Source organism: Diplotaxodon limnothrissa, linkage group LG23 (assembly GCF_057381915.1).
Source record: "Diplotaxodon limnothrissa isolate DT_005_m linkage group LG23, D_limnothrissa_male_GT1.1, whole genome shotgun sequence".
NCBI classification, from domain to species: Eukaryota; Metazoa; Chordata; class Actinopteri; order Cichliformes; family Cichlidae; genus Diplotaxodon; species Diplotaxodon limnothrissa.
The window spans coordinates 2,080,722-2,103,266 of NC_140617.1; the positions used below are offsets into that span (position 1 = coordinate 2,080,722).

The 22,545-nt window shown below is 43.8% G+C and overlaps 3 protein-coding genes, 1 long non-coding RNA gene and 5 other non-coding genes across 13 annotated transcripts in view; all 9 read left to right on the top strand.

The window, feature by feature from the left end:
• Positions 1 to 6,775, top strand: part of osbpl9 (oxysterol binding protein-like 9) — a 38,451-nt gene extending 31,676 nt beyond the window's left edge. For all 3 annotated transcript variants that reach the window (XM_085347482.1, XM_085347483.1, XM_085347484.1), the window contains 13 exons: positions 837 to 996; positions 1,154 to 1,266; positions 1,408 to 1,526; positions 1,640 to 1,725; positions 1,813 to 1,993; positions 2,143 to 2,227; positions 2,385 to 2,495; positions 2,578 to 2,641; positions 2,732 to 2,872; positions 2,970 to 3,048; positions 3,143 to 3,234; positions 3,323 to 3,458; positions 4,809 to 6,775. In XM_085347482.1, the coding sequence (XP_085203608.1) occupies positions 837 to 996; positions 1,154 to 1,266; positions 1,408 to 1,526; positions 1,640 to 1,725; positions 1,813 to 1,993; positions 2,143 to 2,227; positions 2,385 to 2,495; positions 2,578 to 2,641; positions 2,732 to 2,872; positions 2,970 to 3,048; positions 3,143 to 3,234; positions 3,323 to 3,458; positions 4,809 to 4,883 (1,442 nt within the window). In that variant the 3' untranslated portion in view covers positions 4,884 to 6,775. The remainder of the gene's footprint in view (positions 1 to 836; positions 997 to 1,153; positions 1,267 to 1,407; positions 1,527 to 1,639; positions 1,726 to 1,812; positions 1,994 to 2,142; positions 2,228 to 2,384; positions 2,496 to 2,577; positions 2,642 to 2,731; positions 2,873 to 2,969; positions 3,049 to 3,142; positions 3,235 to 3,322; positions 3,459 to 4,808) is intronic.
• A 2,629-nt stretch (positions 6,776 to 9,404) lies between these two features.
• LOC146607202 (uncharacterized) lies at positions 9,405 to 12,988 on the top strand. 3 transcript variants are annotated; one of them, XR_014905123.1, is made up of 9 exons: positions 9,405 to 9,567; positions 9,778 to 10,440; positions 10,631 to 10,677; positions 10,882 to 10,906; positions 11,092 to 11,131; positions 11,995 to 12,046; positions 12,331 to 12,381; positions 12,554 to 12,581; positions 12,783 to 12,988. It is a non-coding gene; the product is annotated as an uncharacterized LOC146607202 (long non-coding RNA). The 3 variants fall into 3 exon arrangements; XR_014905122.1 differs by having other exon boundaries at positions 9,778 to 9,825; positions 10,409 to 10,440; positions 11,995 to 12,381; XR_014905121.1 differs by having other exon boundaries at positions 11,995 to 12,381.
• Positions 9,632 to 9,701, top strand: LOC146607203 (small nucleolar RNA SNORD75). The gene has a single exon (XR_014905226.1). It is a non-coding gene; the product is annotated as a small nucleolar RNA SNORD75 (small nucleolar RNA).
• Positions 10,480 to 10,562, top strand: LOC146607204 (small nucleolar RNA SNORD79). Its single transcript, XR_014905149.1, has one exon. It is a non-coding gene; the product is annotated as a small nucleolar RNA SNORD79 (small nucleolar RNA).
• On the top strand, positions 10,725 to 10,806 carry LOC146607205 (small nucleolar RNA snR60/Z15/Z230/Z193/J17). Its single transcript, XR_014905224.1, has one exon. It is a non-coding gene; the product is annotated as a small nucleolar RNA snR60/Z15/Z230/Z193/J17 (small nucleolar RNA).
• Positions 10,945 to 11,027, top strand: LOC146607206 (small nucleolar RNA snR60/Z15/Z230/Z193/J17). Its single transcript, XR_014905223.1, has one exon. It is a non-coding gene; the product is annotated as a small nucleolar RNA snR60/Z15/Z230/Z193/J17 (small nucleolar RNA).
• Positions 12,632 to 12,706, top strand: LOC146607207 (small nucleolar RNA SNORD47). The gene has a single exon (XR_014905231.1). It is a non-coding gene; the product is annotated as a small nucleolar RNA SNORD47 (small nucleolar RNA).
• A 441-nt stretch (positions 12,989 to 13,429) lies between the features above and the next one.
• On the top strand, positions 13,430 to 17,718 carry tor3a (torsin family 3, member A). Its single transcript, XM_085347510.1, has 6 exons — positions 13,430 to 13,789; positions 13,954 to 14,076; positions 14,366 to 14,631; positions 15,355 to 15,530; positions 15,918 to 16,042; positions 16,577 to 17,718. The coding sequence occupies exons 1-6, from the start codon at positions 13,624 to 13,626 to the stop codon at positions 16,822 to 16,824; spliced, it is 1,104 nt and encodes a 367-aa protein (XP_085203636.1). The 5' UTR covers positions 13,430 to 13,623; the 3' UTR covers positions 16,825 to 17,718.
• Positions 17,719 to 19,034: 1,316 nt separating this feature from the next.
• calr (calreticulin) lies at positions 19,035 to 22,193 on the top strand. Its single transcript, XM_085347134.1, has 9 exons — positions 19,035 to 19,249; positions 19,837 to 19,938; positions 20,187 to 20,390; positions 20,504 to 20,598; positions 20,731 to 20,940; positions 21,082 to 21,195; positions 21,384 to 21,527; positions 21,753 to 21,845; positions 21,969 to 22,193. The coding sequence occupies exons 1-9, from the start codon at positions 19,156 to 19,158 to the stop codon at positions 22,191 to 22,193; spliced, it is 1,281 nt and encodes a 426-aa protein (XP_085203260.1). The 5' UTR covers positions 19,035 to 19,155.
• The last annotated feature ends 352 nt before the right edge of the window (positions 22,194 to 22,545 follow it).

Consider the following 22,545-nt stretch of genomic DNA (forward strand, 5'->3'; position numbering starts at 1 on the left):
ACATGAACAGGGAGGTTATTCCAGAGGTGCCACGGATGCAAAGGCCCGGTCACCTCTCGACTTCATTCGAGACCCAGGTTGTGCTAGGAGCCTGTGATTGGACGATGTAAGTGCTCAGAAAGATAGCTGGGTGCTAAATTATTCAGAATTTTAAAAGTGAACAAAAGACTTTTAAAATCTATGCGATATTTAACAGGGACCCAATGTAGTTTGGTTAAAATTGGAGCGAATCGTTCATAGATTCTCGTACCTGTTAAAAGACGCGCAGCTGCATTTTGAATTAACTGAAGCCGGTAAAGAGAAGACTCTTAAATCCTGCTACTTATTCCTGCATCTTTAGGATCTTACAGTCGACCCGTCTATTAAATTTGTCATCGACATAATCGTGGCAGTCCTAATTTGTTTTACTGCAGTTTTACAGGTTACAGGTCGTTAACAAAAATGCTATTTTTAGGAGCATTTTGAGGCTCGTGTGTTTTGTTAAATGCGTGAAAGCGTGCCACTGAACGCAAGTTAAAATGAGCAGAAAGCAGACAGGCTGCATGCTTGAGAGTACTGTCAATACGCTCTGCAGAGAAAGTCTTCACTGTGTTAAGTCGGCTTATTGGTGCCGAGCACATCCTGCTGAACAGCAGAGCTGGGAAACGGGGGCTCCAGTCGAACAATATAATGTTGATTTCATCACCATGGCATCGTGTAGGGCAGGCGCCGGCGAGCTTCTGCATCAACAGAGGCCTTTTGGCTCCTCCTACCAAACAGACAGGCGGATGACAGATGTATGTATGAGTGGGCTGATGGCGTGAGGCACACATTTTTTTCATGTGTGTGTTTTTTAGGGAGTGGCCCGTCAGGCCCCAGCAGCGGTGTCGCCTCCCCGGCTCACATCCCCCTCCCCTCACACTCGGTGCCAGACTTCTCCTACTCCTCCAGTGAGGACGAATTCTATGACGCCGATGAGTTTTACCAGAGCAACACTTCCCCCAAACACTGCATAGAGTGAGTACAGCAGCAAGAAATATTCTGCTTGGATTGAATAAAAATCCAACAGCATGAGCATTTGCAATCTGAGAAGTTTGCCTCTTGTTTTATATTTATTCTTTATCCCCTTTATCTCTATTGCTTCCTGCTTCCTTGCTCCTCCTCCTGCACCCAGTCCCTCAGGGCCTCCAGCTGCCTCGCCCCTTACTAACGAAGAAACTGCTCTGAAACGACCCAACACTACAGAGTCCCTCAACTCTTCGATGTCCAATGGCACCACAGACACGGGTAAAAAGGGAAATAATCACGAGACACCTGATCACATCGCAGCTGATTGTCCCTCACTGATTAAACTCTAAGCATGAGGCGTTATTTAAATCATATTTTACTGCATGATGGTGAAATATGTGGCTCTGCTCTTGTCCTCAGACCAGTTTGACTGTCACGATGACCGTGACGACGACGGTGAAAGGGAGTCTGTGGAAGAGCACAAGAGCGTCATCATGCATTTGCTGTCTCAAGTTCGACTGGGCATGGACCTCACAAAGGTCAGGACCTCTTAGCGTCTTAGCCGCCCTAATTGTTCCGTCGCGGCGTTTCGCTCTCCAGCGCTGTCGGCGTAAGGTTTTCTTTTTTAACAACACTTCACTGTATTTCCCAGGTGGTCCTGCCTACCTTCATCCTAGAAAGAAGGTCTTTGTTAGAAATGTATGCAGATTTCTTTGCACACCCCGACTTATTTGTAAGGTACGTACCATTTCAGCTGTTTATCATCATGCACACTCTGGCATGAGGGTAGGCCGTCATTCAGTACTTGTTTCTTTTACTCGCTAGTATCGCTGAGCAGCCAGAGCCCAGGGAGCGGATGGTGCAGGTGGTGAGGTGGTACCTGTCGGCTTTCCATGCCGGAAGGAAAGGCTCAGTGGCCAAGAAACCGTACAACCCAATCCTAGGAGAAGTCTTCTACTGCCACTGGGATCTTCCCAGCGAGACAGAGGAGCCTTCGCCACCTACGGTGAGGCCGTTTGTCACTGCGGTCAAGTAGATTTTTGATCCAGTAATAATTTCAATTATTACTTTTACAAGTTCCTGAATCGTCGATCTGCAGTTCTAACCAAGAATCACAATCCTGCTCTCAATGTGCTTCGTTCTCGCACGTTTCAGGAGACGGTATCAGAAGGCCCGGTTCCCTGGGCTTCATCCAACAGCGTGTCTTTTGTGGCAGAGCAGGTCTCTCACCACCCGCCCAGTAAGTGTAAACGCAGAATTGCTCATTACATGTAGATCCAGAAGGGTGTGGCGGAGGCTTTAGAAAAGTAAAAATGTTTGGGTTTTATTTTCTGCACGATCGCTGATGTGTTGCTGTTTTTGCACCACTAATTATTTCCTGCATTTTTCCCCTGTAGTTTCTGCGTTCTACGCCGAGTGCTTAAGTAGGAAGATCCAGTTCAACGCTCACATCTGGACTAAATCTAAGTTTCTGGGCATGTCCATAGGCGTCCACAACATCGGCCAAGGTACACTAAGCTCTGCCTTATATTCTCTGATGAGTGTGATTCAGTGAATCTTTGTGTTAAGTGACCTCTGGCCTCTCTCCAGGCTGCGTGTCATGTTTGGAGCACGATGAGCATTACATTCTCACCTTTCCTAACGGATATGGCAGGTAGGTGCCGTTAACGCGTCCCTGTGCTCGCCTGTGTCATCGCTCAGTCGGTCGTTACTTTGTTTCGCTGACCTACGCCTGTCTGTCCAGGTCAATCCTCACTGTGCCGTGGGTGGAGCTTGGTGGAGAGTGCAACATCTCCTGCTCCAAGTCGGGCTACAGCGCTAACATCGTGTTCCACACCAAACCCTTCTATGGTGGAAAGAAGCACAGAATCACTGCAGAGATCTTGTAAGAGCCATGTGGTTATATCACATTATTTAAGGATTGCTGAGAGTCTGCTCTTTAATACACAAGATGACATCTGGGTTTGGTTCCGTCCCTGCAGTTCACCAAACGACAAGAAGTCTTTCTGCTCCATTGAGGGAGAGTGGAACGGAGTCATGTATGCTAAATGGGCGACTGGAGTGAGTCCTTTGTTTTATTTACGTTACAAAATGTAGGAAATCACTACCTTAAATGAATTAATACGTGTGTGAACGTGTTTTCATATGTTTCTAGGAGAACACGGTGTTCATAGACACTAAGAAGATGGGCATCGTTAAGAAGAGAGTGAGGAAGCTGGAAGACCAGCTCGAGTACGAGTCTCGAAGGTGAGGAGAGGATCAGTGTCGGACCTCAGCCGTCTCACGGGATCCTTTAACTCTAAATGTTTGACTTTCAAACTTTTACCCCTTTTAGACTGTGGAAGGATGTGACTCTGAACCTGAAGATAAAAGACATCGATGCAGCGACAGAAGCCAAGCACCGGTTGGAGGAGAAACAGAGAGCTGAAGCCAGAGAGAGGAAGGAGAAGGAGCAGCAGTGGGAGACCAGGGTGAGGATTTCCTTAGCGTACCATGGGATCTGAGTATTATGGGCAATATAGCTTTAAAATTCTGTCAGGATATTTGCAGTGTGGCTCCAAAGTGTAGTGTTTTACACAAATGCATGTGAAAGGTTGCTGGTTTGATTCCAGCTTGAGACACAAATCACTTGTAGGCTGCATCAGAAAGAGCAACCAGACTAAAACGTGCAGAGCTACCCGCTGCAGGTACCAGGGAGCAGCTGAAAGTAGCTTCATTTCAAGGAAATGTACAACAATCATATTTATGACAATAAAAGGAAAATGCTGAGCAACATTTTATCTGTGAGTGCAGCTTTCAGGCAGCAGCAGCATTTATTAGTGCAAACAACACGAAGGACGCTTTCTATCCTTCTTTTCCAATGAGCTGCTGTCATCCATGACACACCACCCACTTAACGTGGAATCTATCGCCACAAAGCGTTATAGTGCAGCAGTAGTGACACAGCAATATATCCAGTGAGGTGGGGGTGGCTGTAGCTCAGGAGGTGGAGCAGGTCATCTACTTATCGGAAGGTTGGTGGTTTGATTTCATGCCAAACATCCTCGGGCAAGATGCTAACCCCAGGTTTCTCTCTGATGCAGCCATTGGAGTGCGAGTGTTAAGCATGGAATCAAGTGCTTGTATGACGGGTGCGACTGGGTGAATGAGGCATGTTGTATGTAGAGTAGAAAAGCATTATAGAAGAACCAGCTCATTGCACAAAACACACCCGGGTAATGTTTTCCATGGAACGTTTAAGGAAAAGTAACAACAACCGGATATTAGGTCAAGCTTTTTGACCAGGCATCAGGAATTTCTATTCACCGTTTGATCCTCCTGACTTGTGGAGTGCAGCTAGTTAGCGGATGTGTTTGGGTCAGGCGTCACTATCTGCTAGTGTCCCCTGTTTTGTAGCCTGGTTATATTCAGCAGTCTGCTTTTTGTCTGCAGTGGTGAAACGAGGTTGTTACTAGTTTAGTGGAAACAGTTTTCTTGCATCATTTGCAAAATCCTGTGCATGAGTACCGTGCATGAGTACCGTGCATGAGCACCGTGCATGAGCACCGTGCATGAGTCCTGCACTTTCCCAGAACCAAATAGCCATCAGAGGCTATTCTCTGAGCTTGTGTCGTCGTCATGGACACTAAGGAAAGTAAACACACGGTGTATTTGACATATCGCAGCCATAACTGTCGTGGCAATGGAAGCGAAGCCTTCTCCGTACCGCAAACTTTAAATTCCACACATCTCAGAGAGATCAGTGACAACATTGTAATTTTACTTTCAGAAATACTTCAGATATCGAGTATAATAATTCTCATTGCTCTGTGTTTCTGTAGCTATTCCACGAGGACGGCGAGTGCTGGGTCTACGACGAGCCGCTATTAAAGAGATTAGCCTCCCAGAGGCACTGAGAAGAGCGCGCCGCACTCGGATGCATCAAGAATGCACACACAACAGAGTCTTCATAAGAACTCTTTTGCAGAAACCACTTGTTATTCAAGCCTTGGAATGACTGATGATTGAATCTCTACACTGCTTTGCATTTGACTGTAAAACAATATGGAAATGAATGAAAAGCATCAAAGATGTAACATGAATATTAGTAAAGCTCCTCTCCTTATTTGGTCAGTCTCTCATCCACCGATACCCGCCACCTGCCAACATGAGACTCAGCAGCACAGAGTGGAGAGGTCACGTGCCTCCCGCTCATCCACACCCTTCAGCAGCTCCACAGGATGAGCCAGAGCAACACTCCTTTCCTACATCTATAGTTTTTTGCTGGGGGGGTGGGGGTCTGTGGTCAATGGTGTTTGGCTCAAGTAATAGCACGAGAAATAAAACGGCGCTCTACATCTCAGGGAATCTGGTGACTGAGGAAAGAAAGCTGGTGCCCCCACCCAGAGTCTGACAGCCTTATAACGGTGGAACGGATGAATCTTAAAGGGGCGGGAGAGGAAAATCTCTGCTTGCCTGCAACTAGTTAGAACTGTTTATATATAGATATACATATGATGGATATATAAATATATATTCTTTTTTTATTTCTAATGCTCTTATTGTTTATTTTTCTTTGCGGCAATAGTGTAAAAACATATTTGAGGATCTGAATCTGAACCTTTACATCCTTAGGAGTCATTCCATTTAGCCTTTTAATGTTTCGTTCCCATTTCAGAGTTACCTTTGCCACCCATTTGGATCACTCTCGCTGTTCTGTGTCTCGAGTATTATCCAGAAACGAAGCCCTGCAGAAAGCCATAGCATCTAAACGCTGATTTCGGGAGTTGTGGCTGATTTCAAATATGCAATACTGATAGAAAAAACAAAGTTTGCCTGTGGGAGGACAAATTCTGTCCATTATGCCAAAAAAAAAGGTTTAGAGAAAAGGCTGAAGGGACTTTTGTCTGGACAGAGACCAAAACAGTCTTCTGAGAAGGTTTTGAAGGCATTTATGAACAAATGATTGTTTACATACTTTTGTCTTTCTGGACAGCAGGTCCATGAAGAGGACGTAAAGCTCGAACTGAGTCTGTAAAGTCTGGTTTTGTTCTCGTTTTCCCTTCAGATCAGAGTGGGGCGCCTCGTTATTCGCTTGCACGTTGTCGGAGTGCGAAGAGCGAAAACGTGAGACGGCCTTTAAAAATACTGGTGCACTTTCATAGTGCTGCTACAGTCCAGACGTTGTTCTGCTGGTTGAATCTTCTGTTTTCCAAGTTTCAGAACCACATATTTATCCTGCTGTACACCCCCAGCTTTGTTGAACCATTGTTCTTTCTCTTATTTGCAGCTGCATCGGTTGGATCTGAATGCAATGGTAGTTGGATGAGATGAAGAAATAAAAATATATTTATCTTTGCCTGAAAATGCGGTAGCAAGCTCACAACAGCCCCCCTGTTGACCCCCTTCTTTTTTCTTTTTCTTTTTAATCTTTGTGATTTGATTATTGTATCTCCTAAATATTTGGCCATTGTGTTCAGTGAGACCCTTTAAGCCATATATTCATGTATCTGGTGAAGGGATCTGCAGAGACGAGCATATAGTTGGTGCTGTATGCAAAACCAGCGAAACGCTTGTTGAATTGAATTCATCAGAATCAGACAAAAATGCCTTTTGAAAATAATCAACATGAAGGATTCTAAGAAATTTCTTTATTTTTTCCCCATGTTTTGTGTTTGTGGAGGCCTCTCCATTCATTTCAGTTCTGCTCAGTATTGCCTGATAGAGAGCAATCAAAACAAATGTATTTTTTATTTCCTTCTCATCATAACCATTGATTGTATCCAATTCTCCTGTTTATTGATGCAAAATATTAAATCTCCATGAGTTTACTCCTGTGAGCTTTTTGTCATGCTTCCCCTCAAATCACGCTGGTGCCGTGTTGGACCGCCTTTTCCTGTTTTGTGGGTAGATTCACCGAGGTGTGGGAAGCATTCCTCAAGGGACTTTGGTCCATATGGACATGATGGTATCACACAGTTGACGTGTGGCATTAACAAGGCATTTCCAGCTAAACACCTGCTGCTCACTGTGTGTTTTCTCTTTTTCAGTCGGACTCTAAACCCCAGAGATGTTTGGTTTACTTGAAGTGACACGAAGTCTGTTTATTCAGCCTCGTAGGTTATCAGGGGACTGCTTTTGAGCCTAGTGTACGTATCCTGTCACCTCCAGGATCAAATGTATAACTATTTATTAAACACCCAGCTATCAAAAATATCTGAGCTCTGTTGATTTTAGCAGTTTGATTAAACATTTTTTTTAAATTGCCCCTTTGGTGCACTTAGCGTGGTGGAAATGCTACACCCCGCTCCAGTCTATATTTGCGCACTCAGTTTGTTGACATCTTTTTATTCTCAGAAGAGCGTGGCCCTTCTTCCACCTCACTGCGCTCTTTATCGGCAGGGAATTCAAAAACACTTGTGCAAGTGTCGAGGGACTTTAAAAATAGAACCTGACACGAGGCGCGTCTGCGAGGTGGGACCTGCAGATTAAATAATAATGCAGGACACAGTGTGCCTGCAGGCTCCAGCAGGAGGAGGTTGTTCAAGAAAGTTACATCAATTTAAGAAGCAAACAGACTAATGTGAGGATTTTTTGGATCAGTCTGGGTACTTTGACTCCTACATTATGGAAAAATACGTTTTTCAATCCATAATAGTGAAAATTAACATTGGGATCTAAAATTTCACCTCAGTTAATGCAGATTTTTTACATATACTGGTCACCCTTGCTTTTCTATCTCAGCCTTTTAATAATAATTTTTTTAAAAGGCTTTTTGATTACACTGTGTAACACAGTTTTAGTACCTGTGTACTTGTTTGTGCCTCAAAGAGGAAGCATGTGATAGAGAGGAACTGTGGTTCTGTATGAAGAGGGTGATGCAGTATGAAGAAAAGAAAAGTCCTGTTTCTCTTCATTAAGTATCCTGGTAAACGGTGGGCTTGCAAGCCCAGAGAGTGTCTGGCTGATCCTGAACCACTGAAAAACTCTGCCATCTATGATGGTACACAAGATGATTTACATGTGGTTGCTAAAAAGAGACTAAACATATGGCACCAACAGCCTGTAGGGTGAGAAGATGAAACAGTAAGACAAATAATACAGAGGTGATTATGTCAAAAACACCAGGGAATAGGTAACTGTCTTGGTTACAGGTATGGTATGCAGAACCAACAGAATGTTAAATGCTAAACATTCAGAGAAGTTAGTCTCTCTCAATATTCATTATCAGATAGGAGTGAGATGGGTTCAAGGCAGGGGGTGATGCTGCTCTCAGCCCCTTCTTGTTTACGGTGGTGGTGGACAGGTTGACAGATGAGGCCAGGCAGGAGTCTCAAGGACTCTCATGTTCACAGACACTGTGATCTGTAGTGAGAGTAGGCAGCAGGTGGAGGTGAGCCTGGAGAAGTAGAGGCATGGATGAGTTTAAATACCTGGGGTCAACCATCCAAAGCAACAAACAACAGAGGTGAAGAAGAGAGTGCATTCAGGGTGGAGTGGGTAGAGGCGAGTATCAGGGGTGATTTGTGACAGAAAGGGAAGGTTTACAAGCTACTAGTGAGACCTGTGATGATGGAGACGGCAGCACAGGAGGTGGAGTGGAAGGTAGTGGAGTTAAAGATAGTGTTGAGGTTGAACAGTTGAACCTGAGCTGGTTTGGACCTGTGCAGACCTGTGCGGAGGAACCGTGGATACACGACAGATGTTGAATGTGGAGCTAGCTCCATCCATTCCCTGTGAAGGTGGAAATGCAGATGCAGGTGGTTGGTGTGACAGAAGAGGAGAGAAGTCCTAAAGGGAGCAGCTGAACAATTACAAATGAATCAAAGCAGAGTTTTTTCAGGGCACAAGTATTCAGTTAAAATACAAAAACATGTCGCACACGTTGCGCGTTCACAGACCGACTCGTCCAGCAGGGGCGCTGCTCAGCCAGCCATGTTTTTCCCATCAGGCTGTGCGGTAGCTTCTATAAAAGCGCCTCGCGCCCGCTTCTCTGCCTCATTCCTCGGACGACTTACTGGTGAGTTGGTTGGGGTTTTTCAGCTTTAGTGTTTGTCTCGTGGTTTTTGACTTTATTGTACGCCCGCAGTAATAACTGTTAACCTATCATGTAGGTAACGTTGTACTCGGTGGCATTTTTAAGTGGAAGCTCTTTAGAGCTAATAAGCGTTAGCCTAGCAGGCCTCATCCACGTGCAACAGATCGCGTGTTGGCCTGCGGATCGTTAGCTCCTGTTTTAAAAGCAGCCTCGGTGCAGTTTAGTCCCGCTTACATATGATGACATAATGTTGCTAGGGACATCTGAGTCGATGTGAAGTAAAGGCAACATTCCTGACAAGACGGGGCAAAGGCTGTGAGAAACTGTGGGCCGGTTAGCTTAGCTGCACGGCTCCTGCTGCTGGCCATGCAGCGTATTTAGTGGGTGTATATAACTTTGTGTTAAGTTATGAGGATTTTAATTAAAAATGTTAACCTTCCTGTCGTGTTTGGGTTAAATCTGACAGATTAACAACTTAAAACACTCAAAAATACAGACGGCTCTTCAAAGATGAAGGATCACGATGCTCATCCTGACTTCTCGACATCAGCAGATACTTGATGGTAAGGAATTCTGCTTTAAACCCTGAATTTTTAGTTATTTTTTTATTTTGTTTCCCTAAATGGACGTCGGTGATGATTTAAAGTGTAAGAGTAGTGGACAGAAGTGATTTCTGAGCATTTTCTACACTGAGACTTCCATATATAGTTTTTCCTTTGAGTTTCTTGCTTTTCCCATTCATTGTAATAGTCCTAACAAGAGTGTTTCTACAGGTGCTGTGAAAGCCCAGAGATGTGACTGGTCTGTAGGGGACTGAGGAGGTGAGGATGAGTGTTTGCAGAGGAAACTTGTGCTTCTCTAAGGTGTTCGCTGTGGAGAGACTACACTTGCTCTTAAATCAAACTATAATGATAAAATTCCTAAAGCTGAAATTGAAGGTGCCTTTTTAATTGCTTGGGTGGGGGGCCATATTTACAAATATTTCAAACCTAAGTATTAATAACCCCAGTGTGCCTTTGCATGGATAAACTAATATTTGCATGTAAAACTAATGGGGATATTACTGCTTTCATTTGACTGGCAAAGTGTGATTTGTACACAATGTACAACAAATGAACAGGAAATCTATTTTAAATGAAAATGTTAAATATTTGGCCACAACACTGACTTGTAACGCTGTTCCTGGAGTCCTGATCCACACGTGTAGTTTTCTCTCTGCTAACACCTCAGGGAAGCATCAGTCTTTGCCATAAATTTGTGCTCCTGTGATGACACTTATTTGCTACTCTTGAGAAGATGTGATGATACTCCAACCACCAAGTTGTATTATCTGAGGCACTACTTACTCCCAACCTGTGAGCTTAAACGTTTATATCATTTTAATCACTTTATTTTTACCCACAGGTGTCCTCAGGTCCGAGTCCTATCGCTAACAGGTAATGGATGTAAATTCTTGATCATGTGTTACCATAAGAAACTGTTAATGATGACTTTTGTTTTTAAAACGATGGGAATCTCTCTGAAAAAGAGTGAAAGAGGACTTTTTTCTGATGCAGTTAAAACTATATTACATACATGCATGTTAAAATTTGGACTCTTCAACGATGCGTCTCTCGTGCTTTGCAGACGGTCCTGATGTTGGATCCAGATGTGCATTCTTGGATCAGCTGCAGGTAGGTTTTTTTTCTTTGAGGAGCCGGCCTGTAAAAATAAAACTGTTTCGATGCAATGATGAGTGCATAGTTCAGCAGATTAAACTGTGAAGAATTACTGTTGTCTTTCGCTCCTAGCTGATGTGTCGGCCTCTGCAACCTTTGAGGGTCACTGGGTTTGAGTTCTTTCTAAACTTATATATTTAATTTTTTTTTTTTTTTCAGGAGTCCCACAAAAGGCAAAGTGGAGGTGAGTTGAAATCCTGCTCTACGTTTCTTTTAATGAAGCTCGATGCAGTGATGAGTGCATAGTTCAACAGATTAAACTATGAAGAATAACTATCGTCTTTCGCTCCTATCTGAGCATCAACTTATGTAGTCCCACAATCACTGATGTGTTTAAAACAAAGTGATAATCTAGTTCTTTCTCTTCAGATGTGAACACCTTGCTGTCTGACTCGTTGCTGCTCTGCTGGTAAGCATTAAATCTCAAACACTGCAGCGGGGATGTCACAGTACCACAAACCTGATGCTCTGCACCAATAGAACTACACATGTCAATACAGTTGATGGACAAAATGACCATTCACACACTGACATGGTGGCAGATAATTTATCTCAAATAACACTTTTAACAAGGCACAGACTAAATTGCATAGTGTGGTAATTACACATTTATAGACTGCTTATACAAAAGGATAAGCATGACTAGAATTACCACAGCAAACCATTTAACCTATGAAATAACAGCCGTCTCAATGGTAACATCATCAGGATGATGCCTTGAATTAAAACTTGCTCAGCTTTAAGTCTTTGAAGTTTAAGTGCTTTGTTAACTTGTGGTGCTTGGACTGTATGAAACTGCATCATTCTTTGATCGCTTACTCCACCTAAAAAGTGTAAAGTACATCATTCATAGCAAAATACGAACTCTGCCATATGAGTTTAAGCGGAGCTATTATGGCGGCTGCATAAATGGTCCTTTTCCACAGGTAGTGTTTCCTGTGCTGTTGGATTTCCTCTAATATGTAAGAATGTATCTAGAAATATGGCAGCTTAGTACATACACTGCCTGCAGTACCAAAGAAAAGCACGTGATCTCCGATTTTTTTTTATTTTTATTTTTATTTTTTTTTGTATCAAATGTTAGCGTTAGGTATCATTTCTGGTGACATCCCTGCACAGCAGCTAACAGCTTTCAGATGTGATGAGTTTGAATCAGGTCGCTGATCCAGTTGAGGATAATTTGTAACAGACTCTGATCTGGATTTTTAATGTTGGGGGAAAAAAGTGAGCATGGTTCTGTAAATTTACCCGAAACTTAATTTGTTTTTACAGAACGAGCGGGCTCGCGACTCATCACCATTCAGAAGATGATTAAACACTCATGGTGAGTATGAAATCGTGTCATTTTTAGCTCCTCAGACCCAGAATGGGCCCCGTGCTGTTGAGGTTTATAGAGCTGGGTCTGAAGGAGCCACTTGCATATTTTCTGGGATCACTTTCTTGCAGTAAAGATCATTTGATCCTTGTAGTCTGGCCTGTGTGATGACAAAGTACAGACTGACTTTAAACCATGGAGTCTGTTTATTAGCTCTAGCTGACCAGGTCAGCGTTGACTCCTTCATCTTTGCAGTTGATGTGCATGTTTGACTGATGCTCTCATATCTTCAGGTTCTGTGTGAGGGATGGAGACCCAGTGTGGACCACACCAGAGTGACTGAGGTGAGAAAACTGACTTAAAAGTGCACGATGGTCATAAGGGGTTCAGTGATGTTACAACAAATGTCTGACCTGAACACTCATGTGGACAGTCTGTCACTGAGCAACCCAGTGAATAAAATATGGATCAGCCAGTCGCTGACTTGTAATAAGGTTTTTCATTCTTCTTTTTCAGATGGGGAAAAGTTCAAGTTCTTTACCTGGTGAGTGTTTTTGTCCAGTCCTGAATCACAATTATTTAAGGTGGCCACAAGACTAGTGATGATCTGATTTTGCCAGATGACTTAAGCTGATTATAACCCTTACCGTTCCATTTTTTTCTGAGGTCATGTGGTCATTAACTGCTAGTTAACTCTTCTGTTAGTAGTCTGTACTTGTATTTTAATGATTTCTTCTCTACACAGGTGTGAAGCCTCAGACACTGAAGCACAATCAAGCACAAGTCTGTCACTTCATAATAAATCTAAATGGTGCTGTTTCCTCAAAAGCTGGAAAGTGATGTTGACAGATTTTTCACCTGCAGGAATCGGTGTTCAGACCCTGCTCGTGCTATTACGTCTGGATTGTGACCTGATCCTGTTGACTTCAATTTGTAACAATAAAATATTTGTTATTGACTCATTTGTGTGCATCTGTTTTTCTCCTCCCTTTCTCGATGGGTGACGTGTATGAGCGCCAAATGAACTGATCTTATATTACTAAACCAGTTGTGCAAACAGTGGAGTAGTAAAGTCTAATGACACAACTATGAAAAGTAAATAAGATTGAGAACAAGTGTACGACTTTTCGACGGAAGTGACGTTATTTAATGGAAAGGAGTTCGATTTGGTCACTTGCTGACCTCCCAAAGGCGGGAATATCTAGCTGGCGTTGCTGACCGTGGGTTGTTTGTGGACACGCAAGCCTCTTACCTCGGTAGCGTGACATTTGCCGTATGGCGTTGCAGTACAGGCTTCGCTCCCATTTAAAATGGCTCCAATCAAATTTGACGTGAGCAGTAGGGAATGGGGTAAAAAAAAAAAAAAAGTAGGGAATGGGGTAGTAACCGCCCCTCCGCCCGCCCGCGGCAAACCGCACAACAAGCGCCCCTCTTTGGCTTCAGCAGGGAGACGTTGTCGGGGGCGGGGAGGGGTATCCCAGTCAAAGCAGGCCGCCGGTGGACCACCGCGTTCAGATAAATGGGAGAGCAGAAACGGGGCTTCGTGTTCAGTGTCGTTTGGACCGCTTCACGTCAGCCTGTTCGCGATGTCTGCGCGGTGCTTTCTCCTGCTGCTCTGGGCTGTCTCGGCACAGGCCGACTTCTTCCATTTCGATAGCATTAGCAACGTCTCTACTTACTATTTTAATTATATTTATTGCAATATCTGGGAGGGGGAGTGTCAGCCCAATCAGGATGATGCCACCCAGCAAGGTAAGAGATGGTAAAAGAAATTAAAACCATTTTATAACGAAAGCGCTCATTTCGCAAGCTACATCGTGCCTCGTGCGCATTTTGCAATATTTGTATTTTTACGATTCGTTATTACACTGTTATAAACACGGACTTCTCTCGCCCTGCTCTTGTGATGCGAGCAGTTCCTACCAGGGATATCTGGGCAGGGTTTCCTCAGGACTACATGAGCCTGCTGCATCAGTGGTACTGTAGCCTGGGTCAGTGCTGCGAGTCCGGAGACTGCAGGATAACCAACAACATCACAGGTATCGCACTGCTGCTCTGTGGCTGCCCGCTTTGCCCCAAGCGTGTGTTGGTCGTTTCCCCTCATTATTCTTTGTAATCGTCTGTTTGTGAATTCACCCAACACTGCACACAGTTACTCATCATCTGATAAGGGCTTTAGCTTCAGTGCCTGATGCAGCCCTTTAACAACTTTACGTTTTATTGGCTATATCACATATTTTAAAAGTAGACATTTTAACACAGAGCACTTTATTCATATTTGCCGGTGCCTTTAAAATCAAAATCAAAAATCTATGGTCTCATGTGCAGGTCTAGCAAGAGACCTTCAGACGAAGCTCCACGGGCAACATCTGGCTCAGTCCGTGGTTCTGAAAGCCATCCAGGGTTTCATCAACAACCCCGAGTCCAACAAGCCCCTGACGCTCTCCTTCCACGGCTGGTCCGGCACAGGCAAGAACTTTGTGGCCCGGATCATTGCTGATAACTTGTACCGGGACGGGGTGAAGAGCGAGTGTGTCCGTTTGTTCATCGCCCCGTTCCACTTCCCGCACGCCAGGCTGGTGGACACGTACAAGGTGAGCCCACTTGGCACAGCGATGGCCGTCCTGTGCCAGGAACATGTACCTGTGTTCTCTGGACGCTGCTTTGCTTACATAGATATTTATTCTGTGTTGTAATTCATCATAAGAGTGATAGCAGTCATGGTTTGGACAGATGCTTTAAGTCAACACTGATGCTGCGACACAAATACTCAGAGAAATGGATGTTTGGAACCTGGCGTTTGTCCAACCGGGTCAGAGGTGCCAGCTCAGTCTCATTTGAGCGCATTTTTTCACAGTCACTGCAGCTGATTTCAAAATTGTGTTTACATAGCATTAATACATGGTGCATAGTACAGAGCTATCCAAATATAAATAGGTATATGCAGTTCACGGGATAACCTCTACCCTCATGCCCTCAAGTCTGCAAAGTGTGCAAATGTGGACTTTAACGTGTCTACGTGTTGTAGTACAGCCTCCCACTGAACCTCTGTGGCATATAACAGGGCTAATTCTTTTAAATAACTTTTACCAACAATGGCACATTTATATATTCGTTTAAAAAGATTAAAACATTCTAGATAAATGTGGGCTGTTGGTTTAAGTTATCTCAGTTTGTAATATTTTATGCCCAGTTTAGTATCTTTATATATCAAGCTTGAAAGGAAATAATAATCAGCTTTTGTCAGATCTGAAATGTTATAAAATGATAATAATGTTTGACTTATGTTTTTTGTTTGTTTTTTGCCTGAAATCCAGGGTCAGCTGAGAGAAGCAATTCGAGACATGGTGCTGCGCTGCCCTCAGACTCTGTTCATCTTCGATGAGGCTGAAAAGCTTCATCCGGGCCTCATCGACGCAATCAAGCCCTTCATGGATCACTATGACAACGTAGATGGGGTCAGCTACCGCAGGGCCATCTTCCTCTTCCTCAGGTTAGCTGACTGTTTCAGGCACAGTTTGATGAAGCTGTAAAGCTCTCTGTGCACTTCCTGTCCAGATAGCCTGGCAGCTCATCAGTGGTGAAGGATGGAGCTCCTTCTGTCGCCTTCTGTATGGATTTTTCATGTTTTCAATTCCTCAAGTCAGATTTGTCCTGACTAACAGTCTGTTCAGTCAAAAATAGAAAAAGCCGTTTTTCACTCAACAGTTATGGTTCAGAGATGTGAGTGAATTACTGGCCATCTTTGAACTGTGATCATTTATCTAAGAGCAACTTGTATTAAAGAAACTTTGCTGCCAAACCAGAAAGAATCGAGTCTCCCTGAGAAGCTCAGCAGCTGTAGACATATAATGTTGTCTTTTTGCTGTTGTCACTGCAGTAACATTGGTGGTGCAACAATCAACGACGTGGCGCTGGACTTCTGGCACTCTGGCCAGAATCGAGAGGACATCGGTATGGAAGACCTGGAGCATCGGCTGCGAGCTGAGACTATGGAGTCTCAAGGTGAGCAGTAAAGTTTTTGTAAAGGTTGCCTGGTGGGTTTTCTTAAGCTTTGAGCCTTTTTTTAAGCCATTAAGTTACTCGGGTGTTCTGGTTGCTCAGTGGCTTGAAATTATTTGCTGAAAGCCGCTAAAGTAATATAAAAACAGCTTAGACCAGCATAGTGTTACCCATGGGTTAGTGAGGTCCTATTGTGAAGCCTCATCTTTGAATCTGGTACTCATGAGTGAGGGGTGGATTTTGTACACTTACTGGTTAACAACTTCATTACTCACGTGGTTAATCACATGTTAAAACATACCATGTTTATGTTTCTGGTTACAAAATTAGCAGGAAAGTGATGACCGAGGTCACAGACCACCTCAGGAATTGCCCCCCTGCTGACCAAAGAATCAGTACACTGGCTTTATTTTTCATACCTGGAAGAAAACTGCATGAATGCCATCTTTTATATACAGCGTATGATAAAAAAGAACCAAAACACATTGTTAAAACGTTAAATATGTTTCTATTTCCTGTTTTGTTTTAATATCCCAGGTGGCTTTGCTCAGAGTGAGCTGATGTCTGGTCACCTGATTGACTTCTTTGTGCCCTTTCTGCCCCTGGAGTACCGTCACATTAAGCTCTGTGCACGGGACGCATACGCAGCACGAGGTCTGGAAACAGATGAAGCCACGCTGGATGAGGTGGCCAAGGCAATGCTGTATGTTCCCAAAGAGGAGAGACTGTTCTCAGCCCAAGGATGCAAGTCCATACCTCAGAGGATCAACTTCTTTCTTCCCTAGAGCGAGGAGGAAACAGAGAGACGGACCTGGAGGTGTAAGATTGCTTTACCAGCCCATCTGCATACAGAGCCACAGAGATGTGTCTTCTTTGCTCTGCACTGCATACTTCCCCCTCCACCCACAGATGCAACATGTGTCTGTCCAGGTCCCGTCACAGAAGGCCAGACATCAGGGCAGATCCAGGGTTAGAGGGCAGAGCAGCGTGACCCAGCCTGCAGAGATGGGCAGTGTCACAGGAAGTGTGGCTGCTCTTCTTCACCTGCCTGGTTTGAATCCTGTCAAGACGAAGGGGTGAAGAAGATGGTGTCTGTGCAGAGTATGGCGCAGAGGGAGACTTTTTTTTCCTTTTCACTATTTATATCTAATCCCCTCGGCCAAAGTCTGACTCGCACTGTTGTTTGTGTTCATATGAGTTTGTAATTCATGTGTTACTAGTGGCATGTCAAACATTGTGCTTATATCAGCACAGATTATTTATTAATATCATTTGTGCCATATTTGAACATTTTACTGGACCAGATTAGTTTCGTGGAGTACTCTAAATGTGCACTTATTTTATTTTGTTAGATTTTTTTTATTCTTTTTAAAATGAACGTGCAAGGACCAGTGGTGATGGAAGTGTTACTTGAAGCTCTTACTGTGAAGGACTTTGTCTCTAAAGCATTGGACCTCTGGAAACTCACCCTTTTACATACTTGTGTTTTATAAAAACATTTTATAGGTTTTACTGTACTGTTACTTAATATACAGTTGTTACTTAGTGGTGTGCTTTACTCTTTTGTTGGTATAATTCATCTATCATCAACACAGTCTGCTTCAAAGCTGAGGGTCACATCACAATAAGAACACAGAGAGAACCTGTCAGACACGGTTTAAAGAAATAAAAACCTGGTAAACAACAATCGTCATCGATTTCAGTGATTTGACTCCACATTAATGTTCGAATTTGAATATGGCAGGCAGGGCAGCACCTGGGACCCAGTCGAGAAAACTACCTTAGAGGGCCCTCCTCTATGTTACACTGGGTACTTATATTGACAGGATTACAGTAAAGTGGACTAGAGGAAAGCCTGTATTTTTATGCTTTATACATTTTTATTACATTTTCAGTTGTGCAAATATTGACACAGTAATTTTACACTCTACAATGTTTTGATAGATGCTGGGAACTAAATTACTTGTTCTTGCTCCCTATGAACGTGTTGACTTTGCTGAATGCAAGGCCCGAGAGATGAAGTTTGTTTAAAGGTTTGAAACATTGGTACCAGTCATATGTTCAAAATAAGCACTCGTCAGTATGTGAGTGTGTGATATATGTAGAAAGCAAATTGTTGAATGAGGAATTCTATAAATCAGTGTGCTTGTTATAAGCTTGCCCATCGAGTAAGTCTGCGAGGACCTGTGGCTTTTTGTAGCTTGCACATATTACAGGTGTCTTTATGTTACATTAGCAAGGCTGAATCTATTTTGGGCTTGTGTGTGTGTTTGTAGGCTTTAAGTAAATTTGTCCGCTGACCCAACCCCCGACTGCGGTTGTTATCCGTGGTGCTGGTTACAAGCTGCACTGATGCCATTGATATGTCTTATTATTGCTATATGCTATGCTGTGTTTGTTCTGGTACAATGTGGAGGTAAGGACACCCCCCCCCCCCCCCCCCCCCCAAAAAGATCTGCCCTGGGACCTATTACAGAGTTGTTACGCCTGTGATGTATATTTCTGTGGAATCTCCTGTGTTTAGTTTAGTTTACATAAGGCAAGAAAATCACGCCTGAGGTGATATAGATATGCTGCACGAGATCAGGCGTGAAAACATTTGTTAAGAATGTAAAAAATTATTTATTTTTATAGAAAATTATTTTTTTCCTACCGATTCGAATTATTTCATTTATTTTTTTAGATGTATATTTATATGTAGTTGACGTTGTTTAGCTTTAGTTATACTCGTGTTGTTACTGATATTGCATTTTCCCCTTGCATGTGATTCACCCACGGCGCATCATCCTTCCTTTGGGCGTGTATCAGGCAAACGCGTGGTCTGCTCCCATTGGCTGCAGAAAGTATTCGTCCGGATTCTCTGTCCTCTGATTGGCTTTAAGCGGTAGCGCTTCCTTATTGAGGTTAGCAACCGTCGTCCAATCAGATTCAGACATCTGTTCCGAGGCGAGAGGAGAGAAGCGGCAGCGTCTCGGTGGCTCTCACTGTAGCATCACTGTATGGGGATACCGCACTGACAGACAACGCTGCTTCGCCTTATTTAGAGAAAATCTTTCTACACGGGCATTTTTATTTGTAATTGGTTCGTTTTTGACCGGCTGCTTCAGCTCGTCGCCATGACAGCACTGTGCCTGCTTTTGATGGCCGTGTCGGCTGCATCTGTACTGGCCGAGTCCACAGTTTATTTCCGCGAGCAATTTGAAGACGGCGGTGAGCGCTTTCACACAACATTACACAGATAGGATTGAAGTGCTTGCTTTTCTTTGTTGCTGCTGTACATGCTTGAGATGCTGTGGTGCTGACTGAGATGGATGATGGCTATTTTTCATGTCCGCATATCGGCGTGGATTGTTACGGTTATTTCTCATGATTTTACCGCAATTTGTGGAATACATCGTCAGCTGATTAGTCTAGAAGACCAACCGATCACTCATCCATTCATTGATTTATTCATATTCCCTGCTTTATGTTTCCCAGCCCTCAAAGCTATTATCACACCCCGTCTGCCTCCCCCCTCCCCCCACTGCTGCACATCTCTCCCCTGGTCATTCACTGCTACCCTCCTTCTCCCAGCTGTCCTGTTCTTTCATCTGTGAAGGCGGTCACAAAATCCCGCAGTATGCCCCCCACCCACACGCGCGCGCACACACACACACACACACACACACACACACACACACACACACACACACACACACACACACACACACACACTGTATCGAAGGCTGGATTAACAGAGTTTTGTGAGTCTTGTCTTGGTGATTGCTGGGCAGCTGACTCTGAACCTGTTTGTGCAGATGCCTGGATGAGTCGCTGGGTGGAATCCAAGCACAAGTCCGATTATGGGAAGTTTGTCCTGACTGCTGGGAAATTCTACGGTGATGAAGAGAAAGACAAAGGTAAGCAGGAAGGCGCTGATATGTGTTGCATAATTACACTGTACTACCCTGTCAGACACCTGCTGTCAGAGGCGCGTGTTTGCTTCCTCGTGGAGCTCTGCCAGTATCAACACGGCTGTCTTCCTCCTCTCTGTTCTTCAACTTGAGAACAGAGCATCAAATTAACCCGTACTGTTTCATTAAGACAGAACAGGAGTACTCGCTGGTTTAGCTTGATCTTCCCTGCAGTAACACCGTTGTTTCTGCAGGTCTGCAGACGAGCCAGGATGCCCGTTTTTATGCACTGTCAGCCCGTTTTGATGACTTCAGCAACAAGGGCCAGCCTTTAGTCATACAGTTCTCCGTGAAACACGAGCAGAGCATCGACTGTGGCGGAGGCTACATTAAACTGTTTCCCTCCGAGCTCAACCAGGAGGACATGCATGGAGACTCTGTCTACAACATCATGTTTGGTAAGTGGACCAAAGGATGGTGTGTTAAATGGTATTGCTTTTGTTGGATAAACAGAGCAGTGTTTGCTACACACAGACATTCACTGTCACTTTGTATTTGTGGGCTCGTTCAGGTCCTGATATTTGCGGCCCTGGCACAAAGAAAGTTCACGTGATCTTCAACTACAAAGGCAAGAACCACCTGATCAACAAGGACATCCGGTGCAAGGTGACGCATGGGAAAGCTAGTTCTAATAAAAAGCACCACAATATAAGGACGCATGAGCTTAAACAATTAAAAATAAACTACATGGTAATATGCTGTTAGTTGCATGTATTGACCTTTTTTTCTGCCCTGCAGGATGATGAGTACACCCACTTGTACACACTGGTCGTCAACCCTGACAACACTTATGAGGTTAAGATAGACAATAAGAAGGTGGAATCTGGCAATCTGGAGGATGACTGGGACTTCCTGCCTCCCAAAAAAATCAAGGACCCCGAGGCCAAAAAGCCAGAGGACTGGGATGACAGGGAGAAGATTCCTGACCCTGACGATAAGAAACCTGAGGTCAGTGTGACCTGGCATTCTTTCAGGGCATCACTTTAATGATAGTACTTGTCTCACGTGTGCAACACTGTTTCAATTTTTTAAAAGTTTTGATAGGTTGATCGTGTTTCAAATGTTTTGTTGTTTTTGTTTTCATTGCAGGACTGGGACAAACCAGAGAACATCCCAGATCCTGATGCCAAGAAGCCCGATGACTGGGATGATGAGATGGATGGAGAGTGGGAGCCACCGATGGTCACGAACCCTGAATACAAGGTGCATATCCAGTGATTCTAACTCTTCATGCAGTCAGTATTTATTCTGTGCTATTTTTCTGAGCTTTGCACATCAGCGAGCTTCCTACAATAGGATTGGAATATTATCCAAAAATATTTACTCTGTTTACACTGTCAGCCGCTTTGTGTTTTAACCCCAGTTTCTCTGTGTGTGTTTGCTGTCCGCAGGGTGAGTGGAAGCCCAGAGAGATTGACAACCCTGCCTACAAGGGCAAGTGGATCCACCCTGAGATTGACAACCCCGAGTACACGGCCGATTCTGAGATCTATAAATACGACAGCGTCGGGGTGATTGGGCTTGACTTGTGGCAGGTAAGCTGGATGTGTATTTACATCTTAATGCATAATGAAATTTATTGAAATATTTTAAAACTATTTACACTGATCCAGCAATTTGGTTACTTGCTCTGTATTGTGTGAGCTGCTGGGAAAACTATGCATGTTTTCCCAGGAAGAAACTCTTTGAGTTTGTGATTGTGCTTGTTTTCTTTAAAGATTTGATAACAAAATATGCGTTGCCCTTGTGTCTGGCTGCAGGTCAAGTCTGGGACTATCTTTGACAACTTTCTAATCACAAACGATCCAAACCTGGCAGAGGAAGTTGGCAACGACACATGGGGCAAAACTAAGGTATGCTCGTTTTAGCCCTGTACCCTGTAATTCTAATTTCACGTCAGTGTCAACACTAATAAAAAGGAATGAGCTTTTCATATAGGTTGATATATTTATTTGCATTGTTCGCATTTTCTCCAGGATGCTGAGAAGAAGATGAAGGAAAGCCAAGAGGAAGACGAGAGAAAGAAGCGCGAGGAGGAGAACAAGAAGAGGAGAGAAGAGGCAAAGGAGGAGGATGAGGAGGAAGAAGAGAAGGAGGAGGAGGAGGAGGACGAAGAGGAGGAGGAAGGGGAAGAGCACGAGGAGGAGGAGGAAGAAGAGGAGGAGGAAGGCACAGACTCTAACCTCAAGGATGAGTTATAAACTCAAGAACTGCTCAGACTGTGTCAGTGGGCCGTTGGAATAAGGCTGGAGACTGAGACCCTGACGACTGACACCCCGGGGTGGGGGCTGGGTGGGAAGGGCTTTTTCCATTTCTTTGTTTACAAAGCAAGGTGATCGGTCAGAAAAGGGCAATTAAATGTTCTGTTTCTTGTTTCCATGTGCTACTACTACTATTATAATGATGATTATTAAACGAGGACTAGTGATAAGCATAATTAATGTCAAATGAATGTCAAAACCAGACATTTTAACACAAACGTGTGAATTGTCATTTACATTTTACAAAATCTGGGTTGTTATGAAGTGTAATATTGTGATGAGATGAGAAGTT